This window comes from Antrostomus carolinensis, unplaced genomic scaffold (genome assembly GCF_000700745.2).
Source record: "Antrostomus carolinensis isolate BGI_N321 unplaced genomic scaffold, ASM70074v2 scaffold6416, whole genome shotgun sequence".
Classification (NCBI taxonomy): Eukaryota; Metazoa; Chordata; class Aves; order Caprimulgiformes; family Caprimulgidae; genus Antrostomus; species Antrostomus carolinensis.
The window spans coordinates 31,428-49,611 of record NW_010321073.1 but is presented as its reverse complement, the minus strand read 5'-3'; the positions used below and the strand labels follow the sequence as shown (position 1 = coordinate 49,611).

At 36.6% G+C, this 18,184-nt stretch overlaps 1 protein-coding gene across 1 annotated transcript in view; it reads right to left on the bottom strand.

Moving 5' to 3' along the window:
• Positions 1-18,184, bottom strand: part of LOC104526346 (kinesin-like protein KIF21A) — a 46,246-nt gene that overhangs the window by 19,568 nt on the left and 8,494 nt on the right. The window contains 10 exon segments of the mRNA XM_010169779.2: positions 1,609-1,812; positions 2,578-2,641; positions 3,850-4,039; positions 4,835-5,030; positions 8,380-8,495; positions 10,299-10,466; positions 13,520-13,654; positions 14,362-14,421; positions 14,424-14,516; positions 17,332-17,514. Of these exon segments, the coding sequence (XP_010168081.2) occupies positions 1,609-1,812; positions 2,578-2,641; positions 3,850-4,039; positions 4,835-5,030; positions 8,380-8,495; positions 10,299-10,466; positions 13,520-13,654; positions 14,362-14,421; positions 14,424-14,516; positions 17,332-17,514 (1,409 nt within the window).

The window sequence follows — 18,184 nt, the reverse complement described above, 5'->3', positions numbered from 1 at the left end:
TTGCAGATGGGCCAGTAGATAAAGAGTCCAACCTTACCAGCACTTTGAGGAGTATGATCCCATTCTATAGAACACGAGATCCTCTTTAAGATGGAGGCTGGACCATCAAGAGGTCTCTTCCAACTTAAATTTTTCTATAGTTCTCTAATTCTATAATGCTAGGATAGAAAACTGATCTCAAAAATAGTTTACGGTAAGTAGTTTCTACTTCTGGATCAGACCACTTGGCTATCTCATTCACAAGATTATTGTCCTGACATGAGCAAGCATCACTGGATACAGAAGCTTCTTTCAGAAAAAACAAACAAACAAAAATAACAACCATGTGTTTTACTACTGTATGTAGGGTAAAACTTCCAAATGTTTATCTTAAAGTGATCACCTCCTAAAATAAGAGATATTACTCAGTATATCTAGAAATCTTTATCTCTCACAGTCCTGTCTGCTACCTAATACGAAGGCCCCAGCCTAACAACTGGGGCTCTATCTAAGCATGTATTAAATCACATGCTTGATTTTGAAGCGTGTTGAAACACACAAAATCAAATCTCTGTTCTTGCATCTACATTTAAAGAACTTATTGAAGTGTCTGGCTGAAGAAAAGCCAGAACATTCTGCTGATTTCATTTAATACTTCCATCCTCACCCCTACAAACATGAGACAAAAATCCTCATAAAAGTTTAAGAATTTCCTGAAAAATTATACGCAAAGCAAGAATCTAGTTGTTATTAAAATAAGTGTTCTCTACAAGTATCAGATGTTTGTGTACTAATCAGATTTATAGATATAGGACCTCAAATTACAGTAATCACTAAATCAAATCTACTTTATACTTCAACTATATTTCAGGCTTATATTGGTTTAGTTTTACTCTTAAGTTGTAGAAGAAGTCTGAAGGGCCATTAGTAGAAAGAGTAATAGATTAGAAGTATGGAAAATTTCAAGGAAAAGGGAAAGATCTCCAATAGAATCAAAGTCTTGGAGCACATAAACAGATCCTTGCTGTACTAACCGCTGTCTGAACAGGCATTTATATCAATGTATATGAGCATTTTAGTAGATGTGAAGTTGGACAGCAGAAAACAGCAAAGCATGATGTTGCAGAGAATTAGGAAATCTCAAATTAAAAACATTAATAAAAGCAGAAGATAAAGCAAAAGAAGCCATTCCAAGAGCTACCAAAGAATTCCCAGCTATTCATTCCAAATATCTTTTCTTCAGAAAGCTGTTTCAGTTTTGCCATATGGTAGAAAAATTTTTCAATTTTTGTTTTTGAAAACGTCTGTTGAATTTCAGATGCATTTTTTAAAAAATTTTTTTAAATATCAAAATTTATGGAGAGGACCTGTGTTTTTACCGTTGTGCATGATTATATAGTAAAATTCATCGCAACAGAGAAATACAAATAAAGCATACTTCACTGGAAGAAAAGATGCAAAAAGAAAAACACCTATAACTTCAATGTGTAAAAGGGTTTGAACAAACAGCGGTTTAGGATCCAAACCCACACAGAAACAACGAATTAATTTTAAAGTCTCAGCAGTTAAAAAAATACTGCTTCTTTACTAATAAAGGTAAAACAAATAGCACTATAATTCATACACCACCTCTTTTTCTTTTTCCTTTCTTTTCTTTTCAGCTTTTCTAGATCTTTCTTGGCTATATCTAGAATTTCCATTGTCTCTTTCTCTGAAGAAATCATAGAAGCAGAAAATGCTGATGGTCCACCAAAGTATGTGGATCTTGTTGAAGCTCTTGACAAGTTGCGTCGAAGATTTTCATTCACTGCTTCACTTTCTAATAATTTTGCTCTTAAAAAAAAAAATAAAATTGTAGACCATGAATCCAGGAATCACAAGTATTGCTAATGCATGAGATGTATACTCTTTAGCATCTGTAACAGCAATGTATTATTTTTCAGTTAAAAGAGAAAAACCTACAAACCACAGTGCACAGGGAAGTCTCACAAAGCACATGTAGTAAATCCCTTGACAAGATCATTTTACACAGGTTATGTAGATTGTATATATATCATATACCCCTGACAGAATAAATATAAATGTCTTTATAAATATACACACAGATATATATCTGCATACACCATATGTATATACACATTGCATGAAGGCTACATAAAAGCTCTAACACTAACTGGGAATAGCCAGATAATTTTTTTTGTGTGTGATACACCTTCAAGAAGTAGAGAAATAAAAATATCTAAAATACTTAATACTTTTTTAATTTAAAAAGAAAGAAAGCAGATGCTTTTTTTTTTAACACTAAAATGTAACAGTAATTTCTCGGTACTATCATTTATATATGAGGTTATGAAGTTATAAAACAACTGTTCCAAGTTTTGCTGTCCTTTGTGCAACAATACCAAGTTATCATCATTATTTAGGCAACATCTTACTTTCATTTCTATTGTCAATTTAATTTTTAACATTTTAATTTTTTGTGGCCAAGAGCAACACCAGATGGTCCTAGAAGCTGAAGGAGCACTGTCCTAAAGTAACCACCACACATTTTTTTTTTTAATAAAAATTGTTCAAATACAATACATATTATGCAAATACCTGAGATCTTCAATTTCCTTGATATAATTATGAATCATGTTGCTAATTTCTTCATTTCCTTCTCCTTTGAAGGACAAAGAAAAAAGGGGGGTGGGGGAAAAGAAAGATTGAGAAAGGACAGTAACAATATAAATATCTGAATACAGCTACTAGGCACAAGGTACCAGCAAAGAGAACCAGTCACATGGGCTATGTTTAGATCTTAGTTGATTTATAAAATATATTTCCTCCCTAAAATGCATTAAGTTTTTGGTTCCTCTGCATCACACAATCAAGATTATTACAAGGAACTTTTTCTATTTCATTTGTTTTCCCTATTAGCACCTTTTAACAATGCATGTATCATAAATCAGAGGTAATTTGACAAACAGTGCACAAAAAGAATAATGCAGTCATTGGAAGTCAATTGGTTGATTATTCTATGAGGCAAAAAACAAGCCAACATTCACCCATCTGTGTCTAGGTCCTCATCAAAAGCAAAATATTTAAGTCCACTAATAGCTAAGCATACAAGTAATTCCTATCCAAAGGTGGTATTTCACATTTTGTGTAGCTCATAGTACTAAATGAATGGTCAAATCAGGGCACCAAACTATTTCTATTAATAGAAGTCTCCAGAAACAGAGGAAAGAATCAGATGGGGGCCTATCCTTGCCAAAGCGGGTCCTACATTACTGTTACAAAGGTATCACTTCATTCTAAGGGACCCATGAATCAAGAACACATACCTGATTTAAGCTCACAGAATCACAAAATGGTTTGGGTTGGAAGGGATCTTTAAAAGTCATCTAGTCCAACCCCCCTGCAGTGAGCAGGGACATCTTCAACTAGATCAGGTTGCTCAGAGCCCTGTCCAGCCTGACCTTGAATGTTTCCAGGAATGGGCTTCTACCATTTCTCTGGGAAACCTGTTCCATTGTTTCCCCACCCCCATCGCATTTTTTTTTTTCCTTATACCCAGTCTAAATACACCCTCTTTTAGTTTAAAACCATGACCTCTTGCAACAAGCCATGCTAAAAAGTTTGTCCCCATCCTTCTTATAGGTCCCCTTTAAGTATTGAAAAGCTGCAACATGGTCTCCCTAGAGCCTTCTCTTCTGAAGGCTGAACAACCCCAACTCTCTCAGCCTTTCTTCGTAGGAGAGGCGTTCCATCCCTCTGATCATTTTTGTGGCTGTCCTCTGGACCTGCTCCAACAGATCCATTTCCTTCCTGTGCTGAGGAAGAAATGAACTTACGAAGCAGTTTACACACAACACACTCGTAGCATACCTGCTCTGGCTAGCACTTGGTTGGCCTGATCACTCATAAGTTGCGTTATTCTGGCTCTCAGTGCATCGATAGTCTCTTGCATTGCTTTAATTCTAACACGCAGGTTGTTGTTTTCTGTTTGCAGCATCGCATTTTCATGGAACATGTCATTGATGCTTTCAACACCATCTTCATCTATAATCCTTTTACCCTTAAGAAAGTAAATATATTTTATTACTAGGAAAAGGTGACTTATTCATAGAATATTTTAACTTAGCAAAGGCAATCCACATGACTTGAAATTCCAAACAGACACTTATAGCAAACGATAATATTTTCTGAAAAAAGTTTAAAACAATGGATAAATGGATAGTCTGGCAAACACCTTATCATTTGGGTCCCGTGTAATTCCATCTTAGTCTGAAATACAAGTTCTTGAAGAGGTTAAGAAATCAGAAGACAATTCTTTATCAAATCAGGATATTATCTCAAGGATAATAAAGGAGGAAGACACTCTTTGGTAACCACATTTATTGCTGAAAACATTGTTTAAAATTTCAGGAAGAAATTAGCATAGTGCAGTACGAGTACTCACCTTACATAATTTAAAACATTTTTTAAAGTAACACAAACTGTTTTAGCTATCTAGTAAGTTTTCAAAAGCAATACACGGTAACTGTACACATTCATTTATGCACCAATCTAAATTGTGGTCATTTTTGCTTTGGAAGTGACTATTTATCATTGCTAAGCATGACAAGGTCAATTTTTGCCTTTCGAAAAGCAAATAGCACACAGCATCTGTTGATGTCATTGGCATTCATTCAGTTATCTTTTCTGCGGTGATGCAACCTCAGTTTTCTAAAAACATCTGTTAACCACTGGAATTAGAAGTGTTATAGGGTTGCTATTCAATTTTTTTTAATTTATGAAGTCAAAGTAGCAAACAGCAAAACAAGTTGTAGAACTATAAGCATTTTAAAGCAGAAGAAATCCCAAAACTTACCGTTTTGTATTCCATGAGTTCCATCTGTAGCCGTGCAATCTCACTGCGCAAAGCATTTATTTGCTGACTAGCCCTATCCTGATTAACCATCACCTTGTTCTTGATGTTCCGCGCCCGGTTGGCATACTTTAACGTGTTCAAGGTTTCCATGAAGTCTCTATCTGAAGGGCTCACACATGCTATCATGAGCGTTTGACTGGAAGTTAGAAACATAGGTCAGCATCACACATTAAGAACAAAAAGAGCAGAGAGAAGCTAATAGGTGTTCAGGTAGAAAGTGAAACAAGAATAGTGACTTCATAACATTTGTGAAAATATTCCTCAATCTAACTCACAGCAGAAGACTCTCAGCACTGTTACATCTTGTATCAGCCTAGCATAGCCTAGGAGATGCTAGATCATTAATTGTTCTACATGCAAAATTAAAAAAGCAACTAATTGTTGTTCCTGGAAATGTTTTTCAAATTATATTCAGTTTACCTAATCATACATAAACTGAGATTTAAGAAATTAAGATCAACCTAAAATCCTAGATAGTGATTTTGATCATGCAGTTGTCAGGGCTGCCTACTCTAACTACTGAGGTGTCTACCTACTTAATCTAGGAGTTGCCTGAATGCTCATCTTAGATGCCCATGCATGGACACACAACTGCCTAAGGTACTTATTGTCTACCTCGGGTTCTACCAAGATCCAAACTGCCTGAATTCTCCACTGCAAATTATCTCCTGTTCTCCAACAGAAGTCCAAAAGCTAGAACTTACCCTTAGTACATCTGGCTATAACTGTATTTATTCCATGTTTCATAACACCACTGCTTAGAGCACTTCCACAAAAAGGAGCAAGACCTGAGCTCTAGGCCCAAGAGGGCTATGAACAACATCTTACTTTTGGGTGCCTACAACACCCACTAGTCATCCCATCATGCAATATGTAGGGTGAGAACATACTCCCTGCTCCAAATGAAAGACTGAGCAGACAGACCAGCAAAAATTAGTGGGACAAAAGCAGAAAAAGGGCAAAAAAATTTTTCATTCCAAGTGGCTTCATCATTCAACAGGCAGATGGAAGAACCAGGGTCTCTTCCCTCACTCCCTGGAGCATACTTATTTCACATCAGATAAGATAAGCCTAGAGGGGTCAGAACTGGAGTTCCAGCCACAGATCATACTCTGAAGGTTCCTACATGGCCTAACTCTCAACATGTGGGGAAAACACCTGCCTTTGATGGACTGAGTACTCCCCTCCAGGCTTTAGAGGAACTTGCTAGTCTGTTGTATGTTAAAGCTGAGGTGCTTGTGTTAGGATGAATACACTGTCTCCAGGGCAATGGAGCAGTATCTGCCTTAGGTGGACCAGATTCTGAGCTTCACTTTCTATGATTTCAGACTGAGACAAACATATGAATTCCTGCAACCCTTTGTGAGGCAAATAATTACCTTCACCGTACACACTGGGAAACTAAACTGGAAAGAATAACTAGCCTGAGGATACAAGGAAGATTCAGTTTCAGCAATTCTTCCTCAGACCTCCTACATCCCTTTGAGTCAGTTCTCAAAACCGTTTTGAGTTGTGCCCTCAAGATAAGAATACGCAAGGTCCTACATCCCTTTGAGTCAGTTCTCAAAACCTTGAGTTGTGCCCTCAAGATAAGAATATGCAAGACTAAGAACAATTTTTTAATTCTGACATCAGGAGTGCTTGTGCTTTCAGTTGAGAAAGTGTTTACTTTTCTAAATCTCAGAGGACTGGTTCTACTACGTGTCTGTCTTGAGAACTGAACAGCTTGAACTCCACTGTCCTATCTGAATTGTATAATGGAAGAGTTTTTTTAAAAACTGTTCTACTCTTTTTATTTTACCACTTCTTTAAACTGCTCCTCCCATCCCAAGTTTTCATTTTTCATATAAGTTATAAAAATCCTTTCCAAAAATATCAATACTCCATATTCTTACTCGAATAATCCAAGAAACATAAATATTTAAATACTGCTTCAGAACTGTTCCAGCATTACATTTAAATCTGGATGATGGTGAGAATAGTACAGTGATACAATGCTTTCAACACTGTTAACTCAGAACTCACTGCAATCTAACCTGAATCACTACTAGTAAATTGTATTAATATGTATAACTCTTCCTTAACAGCAAACTTCTAATTTGACATGTCTCAGCATGTATATCACACAAATAAAAATAGGAGAGGGGGTGTCCACAAATTTTACATCAGTCAGAAACAGACAGAAAGAATATATCTGAACATCCTTGAAAATGCTCTGGGACAGCATTTGCTATCTGTCCACTGTACACTAAACGATGCGATTTCTTCCAAAGAACAGGAGGGGGAGAAGTGGAGCTGCAAGATGGGAAAATATTTTAGAGTCAGTATTTCAACAGGAGTGCAATTTTAGAAGTGGTTTGAAAAAAATGCTCATTAGCTAGTGTACTTGATATCAAAGTTAGCCAAGAAATGCTATCTGTAGTTATTTCCAGAAAGAGCTTAGAAGACCTATGTTCTTGATTTCTGCTTGATTTTTTCCACAACTCTTGAGTTTCTTCCTCCGTTAAGCACTTATGAAAATTCTAGGCTTTTACTTGTTTTGTCTGGCTTTTTGCTTTTCCTCACTCTGCAGTGCTGCAAGGTGTTACTAAAGTTCTCTCTCTGCAGAGCAGAACAACAATTTGAGAATTATCTTCTACTTCTCACTATTCCTTTGTGAAATGCCCAGAAAACTTCCTGTCCTCCTAAAAATAGCAGACAGTCATATTGGATTAAATAGAGGAGTAAGAGTACTATCTTACTAAAATATATTCAACTATGGTCCCTTTTGTATTTGTACATATTAATGTTACAAATACAAAATTTGTATCATTTTAATGAATTTGTTCTTGTTAGCTTAGACAAAGCTTCCAGAGGCCAAAGCCTCTCTTCCTTGTGTATGCCATAGGTATACAGAACAGGTTCATAAAAACAATTCCGGTGATACACTAGTTTGTCTTTGCTAGGCTCTAATCCAACCACAGTTAACTGGATAAATGCACCACACTGAAGCATACAACCTTCACAAAAAGATGACAGCTGACTCCAAGCTCCTGTGCATGGCAATCAGAGCAAAAAAGTTAAGTGCCATGGAAAAAAAAAAAAAAAAGAAAAAAGAAAAAAGTAACAAATTCTGAAGGAGAAACTCATCACAGCTTTAAACTATGCTGTAATTAGTAAGGCTATAACACAATAACAAAATTTACCATTTATGCTATCTACAATCTAAAGATGTCTTCACAGAAAGGACTTGTCCTGGAAACGGTAACTTCTAAGTAACTCAAAGCTTCATGTCTAGTAAAGCCACTAAAAAGAACAATGCAAAAATCCTCTTTAAAACGTTTCCCTGCATTGCCAGCGTTTTCTGTCATGACAGTAATTTATCTTCGGAACCTCCCTCCAATGAAAAGAGTGAGTATTTTTATTATTGTTTAATGTTTATTTTATTTTCTGAAGATTGTGTGCTCATTCATAATTAAATACATAAAATGTTCTAGTTTTCATACCTGTTTCCCCCAAGAGAGTCTTGAAGTAGTCTCGTAAGCTTTGAATCTCTGTATGGTACATGAGTTGCTTTCTTACTTTTATCTCCCAGCGCGCTTATTACATTGCCAAGTGCAAGCTATAAAACACCAAATCATGTAACGCACAAGTTACAAGCAGTTCCTGAGTAGTTTCATTTTTAAAACAGCTATAATATGGGGTCTGCATATTATGAAAAAATTAACATACTCATGAAAGTTAACATAAAATTTTATGACGATTTTTACAGTTGACATTTATAAACTTTGGTGCTATCAACAGTGAATCAGATGACTTGCAGTCTAGTATCTGCAAGTGCTAAGTGTTTAGCAGAATTTGTGTGTACTGTCTATTGATGTTTCATATCACTCACAAACTAAAGTCAGAAAAACTTCATGTAAAAAACATTTACTTTCAATAGTTATTAAAGCTGATCTCTACTTCTAGCAGTAGCTATATTCTTTTATAAATTAATTTTATTCATCGGTTTTATGCTAGATTTAGCATAAAATATAAGGCATTAATATGAAAAAAACCCAGAATTTACTAGTTCTACAGATATGAAATAAGTAATGTTTGATGATGATTTAAGCATTTAAGGCTTGAAACTGCGTAGTCCATACTATTCTATTTTATTGCTAAAAGGGTCTAATTCATGTTTATAAACAACCTAACAGTTGGCTGTAAAATTATTTTTAACGTGCAACTGTATGTACTTCAATCACTTGCCAAATTAAAGAACATTCCTCTAGAGGGCACCCTGTACAGACAGTTCTTAAGTCTTGAAAATGGCCTTACTGCATCCAGCAGTTGAAGAACTGTGTATACACCACATTCTGTCACTGCTTTGAAGTTTTTTTACTCACTTTCAATCTCTTTCCAAAGCTGAGGGCTGGTATTCACTGTAAATGAAAGTTCTGCGATCATATAAAGTATTATTTTATCACACTGATCTTCACCTTTGTGCATTCTGTATCCTATTTGGTAAGGGTACATCTGTATCATCTAAACCACTAAATTTCTGTTGTCTTTATGCTATATCAATGATGAAATTGAACTGAATTCTCTCTCTCTCTTTGATTTAACATAACCAGAATAACTACAGAATATAACCACTGTCATGATGACAAGAGAATCACTAAGAAAGTTCTAATTGCAGAATACCTTTCTGGTACTACACACTACACTAGAAAAAAGACATGTTTTCACATATAAAATAAACATGTATTTTTGCATCTTTAAAAGAATTGCACGCATAGCCAAGTAGCTCAAAACAAAGGCATGAGACTATAATCTCCACTGAAAATCATCAGCTCTACCTTTCACTATGGTTAAATAAATGTTAAGTAAAACATTAAATACAGTTCATTTTAAAAAATAAAAAACTAACCCTACATAGATAGCCAGTACATAGAAAAAAAAAGTGAAGATGTTATAAATTAAAAATTTTATTTCTACTTAGAAGTGTTTTGCCTGGCGTTGTTTTACCTTATGTTTCATCATTATAACAAAGAACCAGCATTTATTGATCAATTAAGCTTATTCATTGCCCACATTTTATATGCCTCTACCCCTTGCAAATCACTTGTAATGTTCTCCAATTGTTTGGGTCTTGACAGAATAAAAAAAGTGAAAAGAACTCTACAATATCTTTTAAAAGTTAGAGTAATTAACTATATTTCACAACAGTTATAAGTAATATAATTTGCTAGAGTCTAGTACAACCAAGGAAACATTAGCAAGCTAGAACCCAGTAAGAATCAATACTTCTGTTACATCTCAAGCTACAGTCCTCGTTTTGCTCATGATGCATTTCTACTTTAGAGATTACTAAAAACAAGTGATTCAAAAAGGAAGAGAAGATGGTACCAACAGGCTACAGAAACAAGTTGCATAGTCTTACTAGTCCACAGTTGATGGAAATGCCTTCTTTTGCCCTTTCTCCTGTAGCTCCCGTTCGCTTTAACCTTTCAGATCCCGCTAGGTCAACAAAATGGAATTTGGCTGTAAGGGTTTCATATTCATTCATCTCAGAAGATTCAGATATTATCCTGTTATCAGTTGCATTATCCTGAAATAAAAAAGAACTCAAAGCCTGGTAAGATCTTTCACATTAACATTTATCTACTGCAAAGTTCAATCAACAATTATTTACAAGACTACCTATTTGTCATGTCCACCTCCTTCCTTATTAACTCATTCTCTTATAACAACAGTATCTCTCAAAGAACTATCTCCATTTCAATCATATGTACTAACAGATCATTCTTAAAGACCCAGCTCTACATGCATGTGAATACCAGTTACTTTAAGTATGAGCTACAACTGTTTCTTGATGGAGGAACAGGGGAATACATATATTAAAATATGCAAGCCATCATCAAGGTGGGAAACAAAATTTGTACCTCTCCTAGAATGTGTTAAATCAATTGTCAAAGAAAAATTATTTTTAAAAAATAATTATTATTTTATTATTACCCCCCAAATTATCAGACTCCGTTCACAAACTGGCCAAATAACTGAAAGATATTTTGATTTTCTATCTCTCTAATCCCCATCATTAGCTTTCCTGTGGTGCAACTTTTCAACTTTATTTAAGGACTATTTTTTTTAAGCCAGTTTTCCTAGCAGCCAGTATTACACCAGCACTTCTGACTTGACCAGAAAATAAAGACAGCAGGGGGAACAAGGGAGAAAGAAGAGGTTCCTTTTTCCCTCCCATCCCCAGTAAGCTGTAGTGATTGGCTGGCACTTGTTGTGTTCCTTCATCAGTGCAGAGAGTCTGCCCAGGAATGCACTGCCCTACGGGCAGGTACCATAGCCTCAGCCTCTTTCCACTTCACGTCCCAAAGTTGTTATTCTTCATTAGATAATACCAAGCTTTCTTCTGTCAATTAGTGTAGCTCTACCATATACCGTGGAGCTTTATTTCACTCTAAGTGTAAGTTAGACTTGTCAGGAAAGCAATACTGAATGGGAAAAATCTTTAAATCACTTACTTCTTGACCTTCCTGGCAAGATACCCATTGCAGAGCAATTTCTACTTACTTGCCATGGTGGCATGTAATAGGCGTATACTGAGTGTATACAGGATATATAACATATTTGCACAGCCCAAGCTACAGGTCTTGCTAGGAATTTCTATTACAGTAAGCATAGATTCTTCTTTTTTTCTTTACAAAAAGCCACTCTCAAGTATTACATGGCAATGATCTTTATGCCCTTGGTCAGCTAGCCCACAGCCCCCTTCACTACTGCAAGGACTAATGCACGTCTGCAGACGAAACCATTCTCATGGTAGTTAAACATTTCATGCTTCTTATGTGATCTCATTTTGTAGCAGTTTCACAAGAGAAGAGGAGTTGTGCCACCTCCACAAGACCAGAAATCACTCTCTCTGATATTTTGACATTTACACTGCTGGAGACTACACTCTCTTTCCCAGCCCTCAGAGTAATGATTAGGGCATCCTTTCACTCTCACTTACTTAGAAAGTCAAATGTACACGCAGAAACTTCCCAGAAGCATGAATGGCGTGAACACAGTGCAAGGAGCAGCGTGTCTGTGCACTGCAGCTCTGGCTGCCTGCCCACACTGGGCACTGATGACTGCATGCAGAGAGGGGATAGTCAACACTGTCATCTGAGGAGGAGAAACTGCGTTGCCCTAGTAACAAAGGTCTCCCAAAACTGTTGTCTACAGAAACTTGAGCTGCATCTCTCCTGGCCACCCAATAATAGCTCATATTAATTTATATTCCAGGAACGTTCAGAGGCCAACGTCAGGTCTAACTTCTACTCTCCTAAATGCCGCAGAGAAAGAAGAGGGTGCTGTCTTCACAAATTAAGGATCGAGCAATGCCCATCTCCAGACAGTCAAATTATCTTGCTCACACATGCCCCCCCCCAAAAAAAAAAAGATAAACAGAACATGGCTTGACATAAGGCAGAAGGTGGTCACCTATTCCTCTAACATAAGCTAACATAAGCCTCTCTCAAAAACCAGGCAGAGCCAGGCAAGAGTCCTGCAGGTGGCTCAGCTGGTGGGGAAGGCCACAAGTGTACCAACGCAGGTGGTACAGCAGACAGCGTCACTACACAGTGACCAAGGTGCCCTGTCTGGGCTCCAAGTGTGATGTCAGTCCCTCCTGAGTGAGAAGCTGCCCATGCCACCAGGTCCACAGTTTCAGCACGGAAAGCAGGAAGAAGTGGTTTTGACAGGGGTATAAAGCAGGTCTACATACCACAAAGGTATATAGGACCAGGGACTGACCCTCATTCTGCCTGCAAATGATTATTTGTAGGGTTTAAAAAAAAAAAAAAAAACAGACCCCCCCTAAAAACCCCTACAAATTTAATTTACCATAATTTACCACTTCATGTGCCTAAAGATGCGATATCCATGTGTAAAATGCTAGTCGGCCACTTAGGAGTTCACCAAAATATTTTAAAATTTTGAAACCTTTAGAATAATCAAATTAAGTCTCCCTGAGGCTACTCTAGTTTTCAATAGTATGGATATATTCAGATACACCAACAGCAACTAACCCTTGAACATTCACAGGAAAAAAATCTTCTAGAGGACAGCTTTGAGTACACTCAGTTTAAATTTCAGGTTAAGTGCATAGACTTAACAACATACCTGACCCCCAAATATATATCTATTTAAAATAAATATGCTAAGCATCAGAATCAAACATTTTTCTACTTGCTCCTTGTTGGGTATCAACACTTAATCTGGAATATCCACGCATTTTCAGTTAGCTCAGTGCAAGCTTAAGCCCATTAACTATTAAGACACTTAAAAAAGCTTTCCCAATTGAAGACAAATTACGTTTTAACTTTTGTACCTATGTATGTTGCAACGAAATACTGAAGAAAACGCTAGAGAAGAATGGGCAGGTTCATGTAAGAGGCTGAAGTTTATTGTTGCCTCTGGCTAGAGGATGGTTACATTTGCACAGATTAAATCAAATTATTATAATGCTTAGCAAATTCATCGAGCATGATGATGACTGCAGCATCTTTACTAAGTGCAAATCAAATAGCAGTGGCTGCCAAAACAATATTCAGATTTTGAGAAATGGTTAGTAAAGAGAAGTTTAACAACAGCAAAGATACGTACAGTGCTAAATGCAGGACAAACTCTGGTTTGACACAAGTGTATAGTAAAGATAGCGTGTGACCGTGAGCTCTGAACATTCATCTGAGTGCTGGCAGTGGTCCGAGACAAAGCCCCCAGCTTCAAGCACTGCATCATCTAGAGAACAGACAAGAAGTACATTGCACTACTTGCAGTTTAAATAAAAAGTGTTCCTATAGCACTTATTATTCTGGATATAAATAAGCTTTTTCTCTTTGCTATGATTTTAGTTCCTACATGCCAAAGGCAAAGATTCTTAAATAAGTAAACTAAAAGTATTTTTTGTGGTTTCTGAAAGAAAACTCTTAAATCTTTGTACCCCTCCTTCACTGCTCCCTGGTAGTAATACAGCAACATAACTATCTTCCTCTCATTCACTTATAGGACAAATATACAAATTTTGTACAAAAATGTACAGTACAATAACATTTATATACAGATTTGCAGTGCACATGAATAGCAGTTTACTTCACATCAGTCAGCATGAACAGCTTTCCTGTCACAGGAAAAATAATATATGTAAGATATGGGAGATCAGATTTACACACATGCCAAAGTTCTCTCCCAGCAGAACAACATTATTAGCAAAGGTCTGTTTCTAGCATTAAGTGAAAATGGTATGCACTTAGTATAAACCATTTATTAGATGAAAGTCTAGAGAAATTAAAGAAAATAAAAATTTCAGATAAATTTTACACCTCAATTGTCCAAGATGCAGATGTTGGCAACCATAACTTCTATTTTTAACTGCTTATCAAAACATACAGACAACATTTTTAGAATGTACTTAGTACGCTACAGAGTAATTTATGTTCAATGATCACCTCCGATTCTCCATTCACAGTTCGTGTTGTAACACCCACTGTATAAATTCCTCCTGCTTTTTTGAATCTTCATGTATTTTAATATTTGATTTTTTATTCTTTGCATCAATATCACGCGTGGTATCAAACAGATCAAGAATTTCTTCATTGTAAAGCTGAGGACAAAAAGAAAAAGGCAAAACACCTATTAGTCCTCCAAAGACTAACAAATCTGTGCATGACATACACTGGAAGTTCTAAAAATCCAAATGCCAAAGCTCTCAAAAAAGGATGCTGTGAAACCTCCTAACTTACAAGGAACATAGGATGATAGACATGGCAGCCGCAAATTAGATCACCTGCACACCTTATTTTGCCACCCAAAGAAGCAGAAACTTCTTCCACATTATCAGATCTGGAAGAAAATTATTTGGTGGGACCAGGCAAGGGGAGGCACTCCATGCCAGCAGAACAATGACTGCAGTGGTTTCTGTGCCAGTCACCTGCTCTCTTCAGGTCTGACCTTGGGCTTTTCTTTTGTTTTGTTGATTCAGTTGGCTGCACCCTCCTCCAAACACTTCAAACTCACTCCACTTGCTCTCCCTGCCATCATGCCTTTTCTCATCTCCTCTCTCACACTTTAATAATTTTATGTCTCTCTTCCATTTAGATAAACTGTTTCTGCCCTGGAAGGAATTTAATGTGTAATAATTTTTGTGCAAGCTGCTGACACCAGCCAGCAGGTCAAAAATACTGTGGCATGGTTTCTTGAGCAGGGCTTTTGTACTTTGCTCCATACAAGATGTACATTTTAGTGCCCCATATTTAGTTACAACTTTCAGGCAACAATCATATGAGCAACAGCAACTACTTACTACGTTGCAGGGTGCTTAATGTTTACTGCCTGTTTAACTGGGTCTCCTGAAGGTAAATACATATACATTTAGTGGTCTTTCAACTCAGTATCATTAAACACATCAGATTTTTAGGTCAGTCAGAATGCACAAAGACATCAGAAATTACTATGCAGTTACCAGTGTTAGAGGAAATGGATTATCATTTTATAAGAATGCTGTGGGGTTTAGGAAAGGCATTTGGATACAATTGAAGATACATGGGCTATTTTTTTTTTGTTTGGTTTTTTTTTTTTTTTTTAAAAAAAAGCCCACTGGGAATCTCATGGCTCAGGTCTCTGCTGATGTACACTGGAACAGTTCCAGTGTCCTTAATTTGGTTATATCAATTCACTTCAGCTGAGCTTAGGCCAGACTGATTAAATCCCTCATCAAAGTTCCTAGATAAAAGCCGAAGAACCTCTACAACAGATCTGTATTCACCCAAAGTAATTCCTCATACACTGAAAACAAGAGGCTTTCTTCTCTCACAAGTGAAAATCCATCCCTGAGAAGAAAAGGAGCAGCATTTGTGATGTGATGCACTTAATTCTTCACATATTAAAAAGGAATTATATTTAATTATTAGGCATTCATATTCTAAGTAGGAGCCTTCTTACTAATGTTTTACCTTGCTAGATGCAAACAAACTGCTGTCACACTTGAGAGGATCCTGATAATGCACCTACAATTGCATGGGACAGCATATGCCTATCTTTTGGAAAAGTTAGCAGGAAAGCAAGGAGTTGAGAGGCAGACTGCAGCATTATCACTAACATTCAATTACTGATCTGTTTTTTGGGACTCCTGCAGTCACATTTGTAATGTTATGTCAAAAAGCACAAGGAATTCAGAAGTTACACTGATTACTACTCCTTACACTACTACTGTCTGCAGCTGCCTAAGCAGAAATGAAGCTGCAGCTCCCGGATGTTCAAACAGAGAGAACAGAAGAGCACAGCATTCCCACAGCCCATGCTCAAGCCCAGACTCTCTCTAGGCAAACATTAGCCAGGGCAACAAAAAGTTCTGCTTAAGGTTAGCAGTGACAAACCTATACTAGTGCAAAACTAATGCCAGCTTGTTAATCTTTAAAACAACTATAGGAACATATGACTAAGGGACCTAGTTTACTTCAGCAGTAATAAAGCCAACAGCTTTTCTCCTGGGTAATATAAAAGTGGGTTTTTTCCCCTCCAAAGCAGATAAAGTAAAGCTGCAAATACTGAACTAAGTAATACACATTTACACCTGCTTTTCCTTAAATTGATTCTTCCTCTCCGTGTGTAGTATCAGATTTTGCACCTTGGTAGCTAATGTAAATGTTACACCCAAGTCAATCACTTTAAGAAATAGTTCCATGGGCTGGATACACAGCATAAAAGCTGCAAGACTTAAACCAACAGCTGCTGCAGGTCGGAAAGATCATAGATCTTATGGCCTCTTTAACCCATAGCTGCATCTACAAGAAAACACAAAGAAGCTGTGTCTACAAGAAAACAAACGTTTTAACACAGCACTGACCCAGGTTTTCTCTGGGACTAATGAAAAAGGGAACAGTGGACAGAAGTCCAATCCTAAACCACTGGGAATCACAAAGAAATATCTTTATGCTAGGTTTCTTCTTTGGAGAAAGGAACATAAGTTCCCTGAACAGATTTTGAAAGCTAAAGAAATCTACAGCAAAGTGACACAAGCAGGCAAAGCATGGTCACAATTCAAAGGCACAAAGTACAATTGATTATTTTTTTTTTAATAGTTTCTTGTTTTAAAGTTTTGTAAATAATTACAAAAAGGCAAGAGCAACAGGCCCCACAAACAAACGTGTGCTGCAAGATATTAATAATGACTAATATAACTATTTCTACACTTCAAAATAACACTGTAAAGGAAACTACTAAAATAATTGGAATGAGATAAAAAGGCTCTTTTTCATATATTGAATGCTGAAGCAAACGCCTTAAAATTTCCTTTTGAAATCTTGAAGATTAATTCAAAACATCTCATGGGAAAAGAATGTAAAAGTAGCAACCAGAGTTTAACTGGCTTTCCAAAAAAAGTGTATGAAATTACACACACAAACACAGATCGTAATTACCTCTAAGAATTGCGCATTCACTTTAAAATCTGGAGGTGGAAGTCCTTGTTTAATAGCAGCTTGTTTTTTTTCTTCAATACATCTGAAAAGGTGCTTAACAGCACGCGATATAATGCCTTGTTCCTCTTCTGTAATGTTGACATCAAATCCAGTGCCCATGGTATATGTTTTGCCAGCACCTGTCTAAATTGGGAAAGAAGTAGTCACTAGGACATGTTAATAGTACCAAATCGTTATGGAGAAATGCAGTTTGTAAACATTAGTGCTCAATAACGACTACTAAGTCAGTCTGCCATCTTTATAATATTAACATGCACAATAACAGGCTATTTTGAAAAACAGATAAACAGTAGAAGTTGGAAAAACTCTAATGCTTATCCATAGATCATATACAAGACAGCAGGGACCAGCTCAATCTTTCACAACCTTTCCCCTACAAGCTTTCTCTAAGTTGCTTACACCAGCTTTGAGCTAACATCTCTGAGGTCAAAGGAATAGTTAATGTTTTCAGCTGAGACTGTTAATTAAAGCGTATATTTTGGAGGCAGAAGCAGTATTTGCAATTCTTTACTGAAGTAGATCAAATGGCTCCATTAATTACGATGTCTGAATATCTTAGGGAGAATATTCTCAATTTACAGACAGCACACCAAAAAAACCCCAAAAAAAAACCAAACAAAAAAAAACCCCAAAAAACCACCAAGATGTACCTTCACTAGCTTAATTAAACGTGGAGTCCTATAGAAGAGAAGGTAGTGTTGTGTTTTCACTTAATTAGTGAGTTCAGTCTAAAGACAAAGATAGTATCATGCAGCTGAATATAATCTACTAAACTGGATCTGCAAACTGCTTT